The sequence below is a fragment of the Coregonus lavaretus genome, assembly GCF_964263955.1.
Source record: "Coregonus lavaretus genome assembly, chromosome: 16".
In the NCBI taxonomy this organism is placed as follows: domain Eukaryota; kingdom Metazoa; phylum Chordata; class Actinopteri; order Salmoniformes; family Salmonidae; genus Coregonus; species Coregonus lavaretus.
In genome coordinates, this window is record NC_140003.1 from 11,053,820 (window position 1) to 11,068,173 (window position 14,354).

At 46.9% G+C, this 14,354-nt stretch overlaps 1 protein-coding gene across 1 annotated transcript in view; it reads right to left on the minus strand.

Annotated features, from left to right (window-relative positions):
• The window catches only part of LOC311144161 (signal transducer and activator of transcription 1-alpha/beta-like), a 31,757-nt gene that overhangs the window by 2,209 nt on the left and 15,194 nt on the right, over positions 1 to 14,354 (minus strand). Inside the window, exons 11-25 of the mRNA XM_084180154.1 lie at positions 14,142 to 14,234; positions 13,927 to 13,986; positions 12,937 to 12,966; positions 12,756 to 12,846; positions 11,549 to 11,590; positions 11,332 to 11,415; positions 11,103 to 11,201; positions 10,823 to 10,958; positions 8,665 to 8,720; positions 8,489 to 8,580; positions 8,179 to 8,318; positions 7,826 to 8,011; positions 7,503 to 7,578; positions 7,024 to 7,059; positions 28 to 121 (exon numbers count right to left, since the gene is read on the minus strand). Of these exons, the coding sequence (XP_084036280.1) occupies positions 28 to 121; positions 7,024 to 7,059; positions 7,503 to 7,578; positions 7,826 to 8,011; positions 8,179 to 8,318; positions 8,489 to 8,580; positions 8,665 to 8,720; positions 10,823 to 10,958; positions 11,103 to 11,201; positions 11,332 to 11,415; positions 11,549 to 11,590; positions 12,756 to 12,846; positions 12,937 to 12,966; positions 13,927 to 13,986; positions 14,142 to 14,234 (1,315 nt within the window). The remainder of the gene's footprint in view (positions 1 to 27; positions 122 to 7,023; positions 7,060 to 7,502; positions 7,579 to 7,825; positions 8,012 to 8,178; positions 8,319 to 8,488; positions 8,581 to 8,664; positions 8,721 to 10,822; positions 10,959 to 11,102; positions 11,202 to 11,331; positions 11,416 to 11,548; positions 11,591 to 12,755; positions 12,847 to 12,936; positions 12,967 to 13,926; positions 13,987 to 14,141; positions 14,235 to 14,354) is intronic.

Consider the following 14,354-nt stretch of genomic DNA (forward strand, 5'->3'; position numbering starts at 1 on the left):
GGCTGGTGCTGTTTGGCTGAAACCTACCACAGTATCAATTTCAGGGTTCATAATCGTGGTCAGTTCTCCGTACACTTCAGGACTCATGGGCAGCAGGGTATCCTGTAGTCTGGAGGGGTGGCTGAGGAGAAACCGAACCCAACCAACAGTGAGTGACACAACCAGGAGAAAATATAGACTTTAGACGTGAATAACTCAAATCAATAAAACTCAAGTCTAGCCGAAAACTATAGGTAATTTGGCATTTACTGTACCTTAATGTTTTATCATTATTTCTTTACACCTGAAATGAAATGTAAACACTGTAGCTCAAGCAAGGAGTTTGGATTTATAGTGAGTGTCAGTTTACGTTTGCTCTGCCTTCTCTCTTGAACGCGGAACGAGGAAGAGCTCGGATTTGTTGTTTTGAAAGTGTATTGGGAAGATCTTAGTAGCTACCTAACTTTTTAGTTTGGATCCCGTGACATCAGATGCTGGGATTGCTAGTCTCTGTCCAGTGATCCTGCCAACCTAGGATGGGTCTGAGGAGCTATTTGGCGTTGCAGCTAGCCTAGCTGCTAGCTAGCTAGCTAGCAGCATATCAAGCTAGCGGAGTTTTCTTGAGGGCTTGAACGCAGCCCGCGACGCGGTTAGCCATTGTGGCTGGGACCGCAGATTGTTCCGGCTTTGTGGCTGTCTAGATCCCTGCTGTTTGTTGTTTCGAATCTTCCCTGTGACCTGCCCTGTCTGGAACTGCGAGGAGTAACAGCGTAACCTACGTTGCTAGCTACCATGACAAAGGCCAAAGCCGGCAGGAGTACCGTTGTCGAGGACAGTGGTGTCTCTCTATCACACGTGAATAATTTTTTTAAACGACAAAAATAGTTCTACAAGCAGTTGTTACAACAACAAGAAAATACCTTCAAGTGCTTTGTCCAAATACTGGTGGATTCGACTAATAAAATAATGGACGACCTGAGCAGAGAGGTCCAGGACCTAAAGAACAGTTTGCAGTTCTCCCAGGGTCAGCTCGATGAGTTGAAACAGGAGAATGGCACGATTACATCAATCTGTAAGTCATTGAGAGAGGACATCAGTTCTATGTGTGAATCCATGATAACAATGGGACAATCATGGCGTAACAACATGGTTGTGGACGGAATTGCAGAGTCTCCACATGAGACCTGGACGGAGTCTGAGGACAAAGTGAGGGAAACTATCTCTGAGAAATTGAAGATGAACCACAGGAAGATTGAGGTGGAGCGTGCCCACAGGACTGGAAAACCCACCACCGGCCCAGGTGACAGGCCCTGGCCGATAATGGTCAAGTTCCTGAGGTTCAAGAACAAGGTAGCTGTTCTGGAAAGAGCCAAGAACTTGAGAGGAACGTATACCTTTCTCAATTAGGACTATCCTGAAGCTGTGCGCCAGAAGAGGAAATAACTTATCCCAGCCATGAAAGCTGCCAGAGCGCGTGGGGACATTGCTTACATCCGCTTTGACAGGCTCATTGCCCACCCTCCCTCCCAGAAGCCTGGAAGGTATGAGAGAGCCAAGCCTATGGGTTCGTAGCTTCAACCCCGCAGCACACACACACACACACCAATTGATTAATGGACTGCTGAATGTATATATTTTCTTATCTTGCTTTGTTTGCTTTTTCATTATTATGTCTATCTCTGATATGCTACCCAGGAAAGGGCTGAAAATAGCCCATATTAATATATGTAGCCTTAGAAATAAGGTTAATGAAATCAATAACTTGCTAACATCATATAACATTAATATATTAGCCATTTCTGAGACTCACTTAGATAATTTATTTGATGATACAGCAATAGCAATACAAGAATATAACATCTATAGAAGAGACAGAAATGCTTATGGGGGAGGTGTAGCTGTATATATTCAGAGCCATATCCCTGTAATGCTTAGAGAAGATCTTATGTCAAGTGTTATTGAAGTGTTGTGGTTGCAGGTTCACTTGCCACATCTAAAGCCTTTTCTTTTGGGGTGTTGCTATAGGCCACCAAGTGCGAACAGTCAGTATCTAAATAATATGTGTGAAATGCTTGATAGTGTATGTAATGTAAACAGAGAGGTCTACTTTCTTGGGGACCTGAATATTGACTGGTTTTCATCAAGCTGTCCGCTCAAGAGGAAGCTTCTTACTGTAACCAGTGCCTGTAATCTGGTTCAGGTTATTAATCAACCTAGCAGGGTGTTTACAAACACTAGAGGAACAATATCATCCACATGTATCAATCACATTTTTACTAATACAGTAGAACTTTGTTCTAAAGCTGTATCCGTACCCATTGGATGCAGTGATCACAATATAGTGGGTATATCCAGGAAAGCCAAAGTTCCAACAGCTGGGCCTAACTGTATAAGAGATCATACAAAAGATTTTGATGTGACTCATATGCGGATGATGTAAAAAATATTTGTTGGTCTGATGTGATTAATAAGGAGCATCCAGACGCTGCACTTTATTAATTTATGAAATGGCTTCTTCCAATTATTGATAAACATGCACCTGTTAGGAAACTGACTGTTAGAACTGTTAAGGCTCCATGGATTGATGAGGAATTGAAAAACTGTATGGTTGAAAGAGATGGGGCAAAAGGAGTGGCTAATAAGTCTGGCTGCACATCTGAATGGTTGAGTTACTGCAAATTGAGAAATTATGTGACTAAACTCAACAAAAAGAAGAAGAAACTGTATTATGAAGCCAAGATCAATGATATAAAGAATGATGTAAAAAAAACAGTACTTTAAATGAAATTATGGGAAGAAAGACGAATTCAACTCCATCTTTCATCGAATCAGATGGCTTATTCATCACAAAACCATTTGATGTTGCCAATTATTTTAATGACTACTTCATTGGCAAAGTGGGCAAACTTAGGCAGGAAATGCCAACAATGAACAGTGAGCCATCGTATTCAAGCATAAAAAAACAAATAATGAAAGAAAAGCATTGCAAGTTTGAATTTGGTAAAGTTAGTGTGGGAGAGGTGGAAAAATTATTGTTATCAATCAATAATGACAAACCTCCTGGCATTGACAACTTAGATGGAAAGCTACTGAGGATGGTAGCTGACACTATAGCCACTCCTATATGTCATATCTTTAATCTGAGCCTAGAGGAAAGTCTTTGTCCTCAGGCCTGGAGGGAAGCCAAAGTAATGTTGGAAAAAATTGTGTTTGACCAAATACAATGCTATTTCTCTGTAAACAAATTAACAGACTTTCAGCATGCTTATAGAGAAGGGCACTCAACATCTACTGCACTGACACAAATGACTGATGATTGGTTGAAAGAATTTGATATGAAGATTGTGGGAGCTGTACTGTTAGATTTCAGTTCAGCCTTTGATATTATTGACCATAACCTGTTGTTGAAAAACCGTATGTGTTATGGCTTTTCAACCTCTGCCATATCGTGGATTCAGAGATATCTATCTAATAGAACTCAAAGGGTTTTCTTTAATGGAAGCTTCTCTAATGTCAAACATGTAAAGTGTGGTGTACCGCAGGGCAGCTCTCTATGACCTCTACTCTTTTCTATTTTGACCAATGACCTGCCACTGGCATTAAACAAAGCATGTGTGTCCATGTATGCTGATGATTCAACCATATACGCATCAGCAACCACAGCTAATGAAGTCACTGAAACCCTTAACAAAGAGTTGCAGTCTGTTTTGGAATGGGTGGCCACTAATAAACTGGTCCTGAACATCTCTAAAACTAAGAGCATTGTATTTGGTACAAATCATTCCCTAAGTTCTAGACCTCAGCTGAATCTGGTAATGAATGGTGTGGCTGTTGAACAAGTTGAGGAGACTAAATTACTTGGCGTTACCTTAGATTGTAAACTATCATGGTCAAAACATATAGATTCAATGGTTGTAAAGATGGGGAGAGGTCTGTCCGTAATAAAGAGATTTTTTGACACCACACTCCAAAAAGCAAGTTCTGCAGGCTCTAGTTTTGTCTAATCTTGATTATTGTCAGGGTGTGTATTTTCTGTGTCGTGTTGTGCTATGTTTATTGTCTATGGTTAGATCTAGTATGTATAGATCTATGTTGGCCAGGGTGGTTCCCAATCAGAGGCAGCTGTTGCTAGTTGTCTCTGATTGGGGACCATACTTAGGTAGCCTGTTGGCACTAGTGGGATGTGGGATCTTGTTCCGTATAGGTTTGTTGTGTGTACCTTAAGACTTCACGTATCGTTTGTTTGTTGTTTTGTCGTGTGTTTATTCGTTTAATAAACATGTACGCTTATCATGCTGCGCCTTGGTTCGACCAGTCTTTAAACGATCGTGACAGAAGATCCATCCAAATGAGGACCAAGCAGCGTGTCCAGGAGCAGACAGCCTGGACGTGGGAGGAGATCCTGGACGGGAAGGGATCCTGGACTTGGGAGGAGATTCAGGCCGGAATGGATCGCTGTCCTTGGGAGGAGACAGTGGAGGCGCGCTATAGAGAGGAGCAGCGGCAACGCAGAAGGTGCCGGCCGAGGAGGAAGCCCGAGAGACAGCCCCAATAATTTTTTTTGGGGGGGGCTAAAAGGGTGGTTGGCGGAGCCTAGTGTTAGAGCAGAGCCAACTCCCCGTACTCATGCTAGGAAGCATGTGACTGGGCAGGCTCCGTGTTATGCGGAGCTACGTACTGTGCCGCGAGTGTTCCGGCACAGTCCTGTACGTCCTGTGCTAGCACCACGCACGTGTCGTGCGAAGATGGGCATTCAGCCAGGACGGGGTGTGCCGGCTCAACGCTCGTGGTCTCCAGTACGCCTCCTCGGTTCCGTATATCCTGCGCCGGTGCTACGTACTGTATCGCCAGTACGCGTGCACAGCCCCGTACGTCCTGTGCTAATGCCTCACACATATTGTGTGGATGTAGGCATTCAGCCAGGACGGGTTGTGTCAGCTCTCCGCTCCAGACCTCCAGTCCACCTCCACAGTCCGGTACGGCCCGTTCCTGCTCCCCGCACCAAGCCAGTGGTGCGTGTTCCCAGTCCGGCCCGGCCCGTTCCTGCTCCCCGCACCAAGCCAGTGGTGCGCGTCGCCAGCCCGGCCCGGCCCGTTCCTGCTCCCCGCACCAAGCCAGTGGTGCGCGTCGCCAGCCCGGCCCGGCCCGTTCCTACTCCCCGCACCAAGCCAGTGGTGCGCGTCGCCAGCCCGGCCCGGCCCGTTCCTGCTCCCCGCACCAAGCCAGTGGTGCGCGTCGCCAGCCCGGCCCGGCCCGTTCCTGCCCCTCGCACCAAGCCAGTGGTGCGCGTCGCCAGCCCGGCCCGGCCCTGCCCCTCGCACCAAGCCAGTGGTGCGCGTCGCCAGCCCGGCCCGGCCCGTTCCTGCCCCTCGCACCAAGCCAGTGGTGCGCGTCGCCAGCCCGGTCCGGCCCGTTCCTGCCCCTCGCACCAAGCCAGTGGTGCGCATCGCCAGCCCGGTCCGGCCCGTTCCTGCCCGTTCCTGCCCCTCGCACCAAGCCAGTGGTGCGCGTCGCCAGCCCGGTCCGGCCCGTTCCAGCTCCTCGCACCAAGCCAGTGGTGCGCGTCGCCAGCCCGGTCCGGCCCTTTCCTGCCCCTCGCAATAAGCCATTGGTGCGCGGCGCCAGCTCGGTCCGGCCCGTTCCTTTCCCTCGCACCAAGCTAGTGGTGCGCGTCGCCAGCCCGGTCCGGCCCGTTCCTGTCCCTCGCACCAAGCCAGTGGTGCGCGTCGCCGGCCCGGTCTGTTCCTGCTCCCCACACCAGGCCAGTGGTGCGCGTCGCCAGTCCGGTACGTCCCGTTCCTGCTCCCCACACCAGGCCAGTGGTGCGCGTCGCCAGTCCGGTACGTCCCGTTCCTGCTCCCCGCACCAAGACAGTGGTGCGCGTCGTCAGCCCGGTCCGGCCCGTTCCTGTCCCTCGCATCAAGCCAGTGGTGCGTGTGTCCAGTACGGCACGGCCCGTGCCTGTCCACTCCGGAGCCAGAGCAATCCGCTTCACCGGGGTCTAGTCCAGCTCCGGTCAGCGGATCCACTCCGGAGCCAGAGCAGTCCGCTCCACCGGTGCCCAGTTCAGCTCCGGTCAGCTGCTCCACTCCGGAGCCAGAGCAATCCGCTCCACCGGGGTCCAGTCCAGATCCGGTCAGCGGCTCCAGTCCAGAGCCTGAGCAGTTTGCTCCACCGTCGTCGGGTCCAGCTCCAGTCAGCGGTTCCAGTCCAGACCCAGACGTCAGCCCCTCTCCAGGTTCGGTGTCTCCCACACCAGGGTCCAGACAGGACTTGGTACGTCGTGGGAGGAAGGAGAGGGGAAGCAGCGCGCTGAGGTCCAGACCAGACCAGGGGCGCAACAGGGAGGTGGCGAGTGCATGGAGCCCCAGACCGAGGGTGATTGACCGTCATCTTGAACTTCTTCCATTTTCTAATAATTGCGCCAACAGTTGTTGCCTTCTCACCAAGCTGCTTGCCTATTGTCCTGTAGCCCATCCCAGCCTTGTGCAGGTCTACAATTTTATCCCTGATATCCTTACACAGCTCTCTGGTCTTGGCCATTGTGGAGAGGTTGGTGTCTGTTTGAGTGTGTGGACAGGTGTCTTTTATACAGGTAACGAGTTCAAACAGGTGCAGTTAATACAGGTAATGAGTGGAGAACAGGAGGGCTTCTTAAAGAAAAACTAACAGGTCTGTGAGAGCCGGAATTCTTACTGGTTGGTAGGTGATCAAATACTTATGTCATGCAATAAAATGCAAATGAATTACTTAAAAATCATACAATGTGATTTTCTAGATTTTTGTTTTAGATTCCGTTTCCCACAGTTGAAGTGTACCTATGATAAAAATTACAGACCTCTACATGCTTTGTAAGTAGGAAAACCTGCAAAATCGGCAGTGTATCAAATACTTGTTCTCCCCACTGTATATATACACTATGCATTCCAGTCTCTCTTGGCTAAGAGTTGAGGAAAGACTGACAGCATCACTTCTTCTTTTTATAAGAAAATCCCAAATTGTTTGCATAGTCAACTTACACACAGCTCTGACACTCACACTTACCCCACCAGACATTCCACCAGGGGTCTTTTCACAGTCCTTAAATCCAGAACAAATTCAAGAAAGCGTACAGTATTATATAGAGCCATTTATGCATGGAACTCCGTTCCATCTCATTTGCTCAAATAAACAGCAAACCTGGTTTAAAAAAACAGATAAAGCAACACCTCACGGCACAACGCCTCTCCCCTATTTCACCTAGATAGTTTCTGTGTATGTATTGATATGTAGGCTACGTGTGCCTTTAAAATGTTTTTATGTAGTTCTGTCCTTGAGCTGTTCTTGTCTATTAATGTTCTGTATTATGTCATGTTTCATGTGGACCCCAGGAAGAGTAGCTGCTGCTCTTGCATCAGCTAATGGGAATCCTAATAAAATACCAAAATACCTTCATTTGACTTTTCATTGTACTGTGTATCTAAAACCAATGAAAGCCTATATAAAAACACTAGAAGGTGTTTCATAACAAGAATCGCACTTACACTTCAGACACAGAGATAAGTTCTTTCTTAATGTAGCCAGCCTCAGACTCACTCTCCATCTCCATTGGCTCAGCAGCTGGGAAGGTCAGTTATACACGTTGAGGGGTCATAATCAGAACCAAGACATTACCAGTGGCCAGTATTTCAATGGGGAAAATGGTGTGGCACAACAAACATATGAAAGGTATGCTACAGTATGCAGTGAATATTGTGGATAAATAGCTTTGACTGGAATTGAAGTCCACAACACCATTTGTACCTTTTCAACTACTCAATCTTTCCTCAAAATACATACATTTCGGCTGTAGTAGAGAGTTAGTTACCTTCTGTGGGGCGGGTGTAGTAGCGTGCTAAGGCGCTGTCTTTGGGGATGCTGGGGTAGAGGTAGACGAGAGGGTTCTCAGGGATGTTCTCGGCAGCCATCACCTTGTAATTGTGAAGGATGTCAGCGAAGGAGACGGCGGCCAGCTCCTTCTTAGTGTAGGGCTCCACCGTTCGGAAATGGATGTCTGTATGTTCATAGTTATACATAAATTAACACACAGAATGTGATATGATGGTGTGTTCTCAGTCAGATTACCTGGTAAAATAATACAAACTGAAACCCATATACAAGAAGAGACAGACGGACACATATTCATAATGTGTATGTTACAGAATAGCTACAAACACACACCGTCATTGGAGTGCTCTACCCAGGTAAAGGTGATGGCTCCCTCCCGGCTGCTCTCGCTGAAGCGCAGCAGGAAAGTCCCAGGCTTCTTGTCCTTCAGCAGGGCCTTCTCTCTCTCCTTACTGACAAAGCCCATGATGCACCTACCTCCCAGAGAGATTCAATGGATTATAGCACAATAAAGTATCTTTTCACGAATACAATGTAGACCTAAGGCTTCAGAAAGGCATACTGAAATAATGTGAGTTTGATTGGTGTGTTGGTGAGGTATTCTAGACATATTCAGACTAAATGTGTGAATCAAAGCTCTTACCCATCATTCCACAGACACAGCAGGTGTCTCTTGATCAGGTCCAGGATTCCCTCAATCCACAGCCAGAAGGGAAAGCTCTTTCCATTCACATTCTGCTCAGGCAAAGACACACTCACTACACAGCTCATAGTAAACACACAGGGGTTGGCTAAAACAACTTAAAGTGTGATGCTCACCTTGCAGAACTTGGTCCAGGGGATGAGCCCATTAGGATTTCCTGCTGCCTCTCGACCTGTCACAGGAGGGTCCTAGTATTATTGGTTCACTTCAATGGAATGACCTTAGCTTACACTTATGAGCATTACATGACATACAGTACCAGTCAAAGGTTTGGACACACCTACTCATTCAAGGGTTTTTCTTTATTTTTACTATTTTCTACATTGTAGAATAATAGTGAAGACATCAAAACTATGAAATAACACATATGGAATCATGTAGTAACCAAAAAAGTATCAAAATATATTTGAGATTCTTCAATGTTAACTAATTAACTTTTAACAAGGCATACCTGTTAATTGAAATGCATTCCAGGTGACTACCTGATGAAGCTGGTTGAGAGAATGCCAAGAGTGTGCAAAGCTGTCATCAAGGCAAATGGTGGCTACTTTGAAGAATCTAAAATCTAAAATATGTTTTGATTTGTTTAACACTTTTTGGGTTACTACATGATTCCATATGTGTTATTTCATAGTTTGATGTCTTCACTATTATTCTACAATGTAGAAAATAGTAAAAATAAAGAAAAACCCTTGAATGAGTAGGTGTGTTCAAACTTTTGACTGGTACTGTATGTCATAAGCTGTTTACATTTACATTACATATAACATTTTAGTCATTTAGCAGACGCTCTTATCCAGAGCGACTTACGGGGGGGGGGGGGGGGGGGGGGGGGGGGGGGGGGGTCGAGGTGAGGAGGGGATTATTTAAGATACTCTTTGAAGAGGTAGGGAGGGTTTCAGGTGCTTTCGGAAGATGGGCAGGGACTCTGCTGTCCTAGCTTTAGGGGGAAGCTGGTTCCACCATTGGGGTGCCAGGACAGAGAAGAGCTTTTACTGGGCTGAGCGGGAGCTGCCCTCCCGTAGGAATGGGAGGGCCAAGAGACCAGAGGTGGCAGAACGGAGTGCTCGGGTTGGGGTGTAGGGTTTGAGAATAGCCTGAAGGTAAGGAGGGTAGTTCCTCTTGCTGCTCCTAAGGCACCATGGTCTTGTAGTGGATACGAGTTTCGACTGGAAGGCAGTGGAGTGTGCGGAGGAGCGGGGTGACATTGGAGAACTTGGGAAGGTTGAAAACCAGGCGGGCTGCAGTGTTCTAGATAAGATGCAGGGGTTTGATGGCAGCAGATGACAATTGCCTGGATTAGGTTGCTATTGAGGTGGTGGGCCAACATCCAAGCTGAGATATCTGCCAGGCACGCAGAGATGCGTGTCGCCACCTGGGTGTCAGAAGGTGGGAAGGAGAAAAGTAGTTGAGTGTCATCTGCATAGCAATGATAGGAGAGACCATGTGAGGATATGACGGAGCCGAGTGACTTGGTGTATAGAGAGAAGAGGAGAGGGCCTAGAACCGAGCCCTGGGGGACACCAGTAGTGAGAGTACGTGATGCAGACACAGATCCTCTCTATGTCTCCTGGTAGGTGCGGCCTGCCAGGTAGGATGCAATCCAATAGTGTGCAGAGCCTGAGACGCCCAGCCCTGAGAGGGTGGAGAGGAGGATCTGATGGTTCACGGTGTCGAAGACAGCGGATAGATCTAGGAGGATGAGAACAGAGGGGAGAGAGTCAGCTTTGGCAGTGCGGAGAGCCTCTGTCACAAAGAGAAGAGCAGTCTCGGTTGAGTGACCCGTCTTGAAGCCTGACTGGTTAGGGTCAAGAAGATCGTTCTGAGAGAGTTGATCAGAGACAGCACACTCAAGTGTTTTGGAAAGAAAAGAAAGAAGGGATACCAGTCTGTCGTTTTTGACGTCAGATGGGTCGAGTGTTGGTTTCTTGAGGAGGGAAGCGACTCGGGCCATTTTGAAGTCAGAGGGGTCGCTGCCAGTGGTCAGGGATGAGTTGATGAGGGAAGTGAGGAATGTTTATGCACCTTTTTTATATGGTGAATAGATCTTAAGCAACAATTGTATTGTTAGCCTTTATCTAAGATGAGTTAGCCAAATCAATTGGCTACCTAAACTCATTTGCCGGACATGAGTGTCAAGAAAAACTATTGGCCACCTCACCTATGTATGTCTAACAACTAGCGCTCCTTTAAATCACAGTTGGCTTTGCTGTGGCTGTGTCGTTGCACAAAACCACTCCTAGTCACAATAAGAACTCCCTCTCCCAGACTCACCCAGGAGCTTGCCTCCCAGCATGCTCAGCTGCTCGTCGTTGAGGCCTCGCTTGGTTACGGAGGAGAACTGCCAGCTCAGCACCTTCAACAACTGGCTCCAGGTGGCCTCGGGAGGGCTCAGGAAGAACGACAGATTCTGAGGAGGAGGAAAGAGAGGGACAGAGATGATTAGCTGAGCTGGGGTGGAACAAACGCCTGCACATCCAGTAGCTCTTCAGAAATTGGTAGCCCATGGATCACATGACGGAATATATTTTGTGAGGTGAGAGGGGTTGGGTACCTTGGGCTCACTGGTCAACATGTTGTACCACATGACTGAGGCCCAGGCACAGGGCAGCTGGCTAATGTTGGAGATGACCACAATGGGCAGGGATGTCGTCTGGACACACACACAAGTGCACATCAGTACAGACAGTAAGGTACCATGGTATGTACTGCTCAGAAACATTGCTCCTATGACTGTATAGCACGTTTATTGAAAGCTCCACAAACTAAACTGTTGTTCTCACCTCCAGGTTGACCTGGAGTCCTGGCTGACAGAGTTGTGTCTCAAAGCTGATGGAGTGGAGCTCCTCTGTCACTATAAGAGGACCCTGAGTGGACACACACACAGTTAGGTTTTCTATTGACAACGATGATATGCTAATGCAGACTGTGGTTTAGCTTAGATACAGCATTCCCACACGCATAATGATACAAATTAAAATAATTGTTACATTTCCTTACGTCGTTTGTTCTGTTGCCTGTAGCCTTCAGCTCCTTTGGTTGCTGGGGAAGAAAATAATTGTAGTTGAGATGCCACCTGCAGCACACGAATATTGGTATGACATATACAGTATACCGTACACTGAGTGTACAAAACATTAAGAACACCGGCTCTTTCCATGACATAGACTGACCTGGTGAATCCAGGTGAAAGCTATGATCCCTTATTGATGTCACTTGTTAAAATCCACTTCAATCAGTGTAGATGAAGGAGAGGAGACAGGTTAAAGATTTATTTTTAAGCCTTGAGACAATTGAGCCATGGATTATGTATGTGTGCCATTCAGAGGGTGAATGGGCAAGACAAAAGTTTTAAGTGCCTTTGAACAGAATATGGTAGTAGGTGCCAGGTATACCGGTTTGTGTCAAGAACTGCAACGCTGCTGGATTTTTCACACTCAACAGTTTCTCGTGTATCAAGAATGGTCCACCACCCAAAGGACATCCAGCCAACTTGACACAACTGTGGGAAGCATTGGAGTCAACATGGGCCAGCATCCCTGTGGAACGCTTTCGACACCCTGTAGAGTCCATGCCCCAATGAATGGAGTCTATTCTGAGGGCAAAAGGGTGGGGGGTGGGGTGCAACTCTATAGTAGGAAGGTGTTCTTAATATTTTGTACATATTGCTGTGACCGGTGGTAGGTACAGAATTAGGGGACCCAAACCCGAGTCGCCCAAGGCAAGAATGCTTACCACAACCCACTCTCTTAGGAGAGTTCGTAACAGACTAACGACCACTACAGTTTGGCCAGACAACAGCATCTGGATTATGGAGCACCCTGCCAACCAGTGTGAGAGAGTACAGTACCTTTCCTAGCGTCAAGGCAAACCTGAAAAAGTGGCTAAAGGCAAACCAGTCATGTGAACATTAAGACATTCCAACTCTTAAGATGACAGATACTGTAAGACCAAGGGACATTTAAACTGTAATGTAATATTATCATTATATTGTCAATTGTTGGATATTTAGATTGTTATATATACTGTATATATTAGTGTGTTATATTGTAGCATTGTAATGACGCATTGATGTTGATTGTTTTCTGCCCAGGGACTACAGATGAAAACGAGCTTTCTAGCAAAATCTGGTGAAAATGGCATGGTTGTACAAATAAAAAAATACAGTATATGACACAACGACATTGTATCTTGTGTCAATTCATACCAGGTGTCTGAATTCTGCTGCCAAGCTTCCATTGGACTCCTCCATGTTCATAACCTTAGTATTAGTTCCTAAGATGTTGAATTTCCGGAACCTGGAAAATGACATCAATTTAGAAGAAATGTAATCACTGCTAGGCTTTTTCAGGTATAGGTTTTAAAATGAAGAGAAAATTAATTCTTACCCTCTCACTGAATTCCTCTCAGTGACGTCCCTAAAGAAAGACAACCCACATCAGTGACTCAAGCTTTGACTCTTGTCATTGATCAAATATAATGAAATATGTTGAATATAAGAATAGTAGTATCATTTCTGTTTATCTCTATTACATTTACATTTTAGTCATTTAGCAGACGCTCTTATCCAGAGCGACTTACAGGAGCAATTAGGGTTAAGTGCCTTGCTCAAGGGCACATTTACGTCATTTAGCAGACGCTCTTATCCAGAGCGACTCACCAATTGGTGCGTTCACCCTATAGCCAGTGGGATAATCACTTTACAATTTTTTTTTGGGGGGGGGGGGGGGGGGTAGAAGGATTACTTTATCCTATCCCAGGTATTCCTTAAAGAGGTGGGGTTTCAAATGTCTCCGGAAGGTGGTGAGTGACTCCGCTGTCCTGGCGTCGTGAGGCAGCTTGTTCCACCATTGGGGTGCCAGAGCAGCGAACAGTTTTGACTGGGCTGAGCGGGAACTATGCTTCCGCAGAGGAAGGGGAGCCAGCAGGCCAGAGGTGGATGAACGCAATGCCCTCGTTTGGGTGTAGGGACTGATCAGAGCCCGAAGGTACAGAGGTGCCGTTCCCCTCACTGCTCCATAGGCAAGCACCATGGTCTTGTAGCGGATGCGAGCTTCAACTGGAAGCCAGTGGAGTGTGCGGAGGAGGGGGGTGACGTGAGAGAACTTGGGAAGGTTGAACACCAGACGGGCTGCGGCATTCTGGATGAGTTGTAGGGGTTTAATGGCACAGGCAGGGAGGCCAGCCAACAGCGAGTTGCAGTAGTCCAGAGTACAGAGGTAGATATGCTGCTTATGAAAGGGGTCATGAATTACATTTGAAAAATTACTTCTGAACGTGCGGTGTCATCTTAATAAGGGGCCTTCAAGGTAAAAGGTTACAGAATCAAGTATACTCTCAGGACAGGTCACTTCTATTATACACACTCATTCACTTACTTGTCAAACAGAGCTTTGACTTTGAGCTGGTAGTTGAATTCCTGAAGCTTCACCAGCAGTCTGGGGACAACATTGACACAAGATTGTTAAAATAAGGTTGTTTAGGTTGGCAGGCTTTTGCTCCAGCCCTGCTATAACCCAGCTGATTCTACTAACTAATCACTATACAGTATTGCACATTGAGTTTGGAGTATGTGTGGCACTGGCTCCCCCACCTGATTTTGACAGTGAACTGCACCCCAGTCTTCAGCACTAGAGGTCTTTGGGGTTGAGTGGGCATACAGGGCTGTCTCTCCACCACCATAGAACTGAAAGACAGACACCACAGAAACATACTCTCAATCATCTGATAGTCACACTCCTATGACACTCCACTAAAGCCTAGTCTAGACATTAACTCTGGGAGCTAACTCAAGTCTTCTGGGATG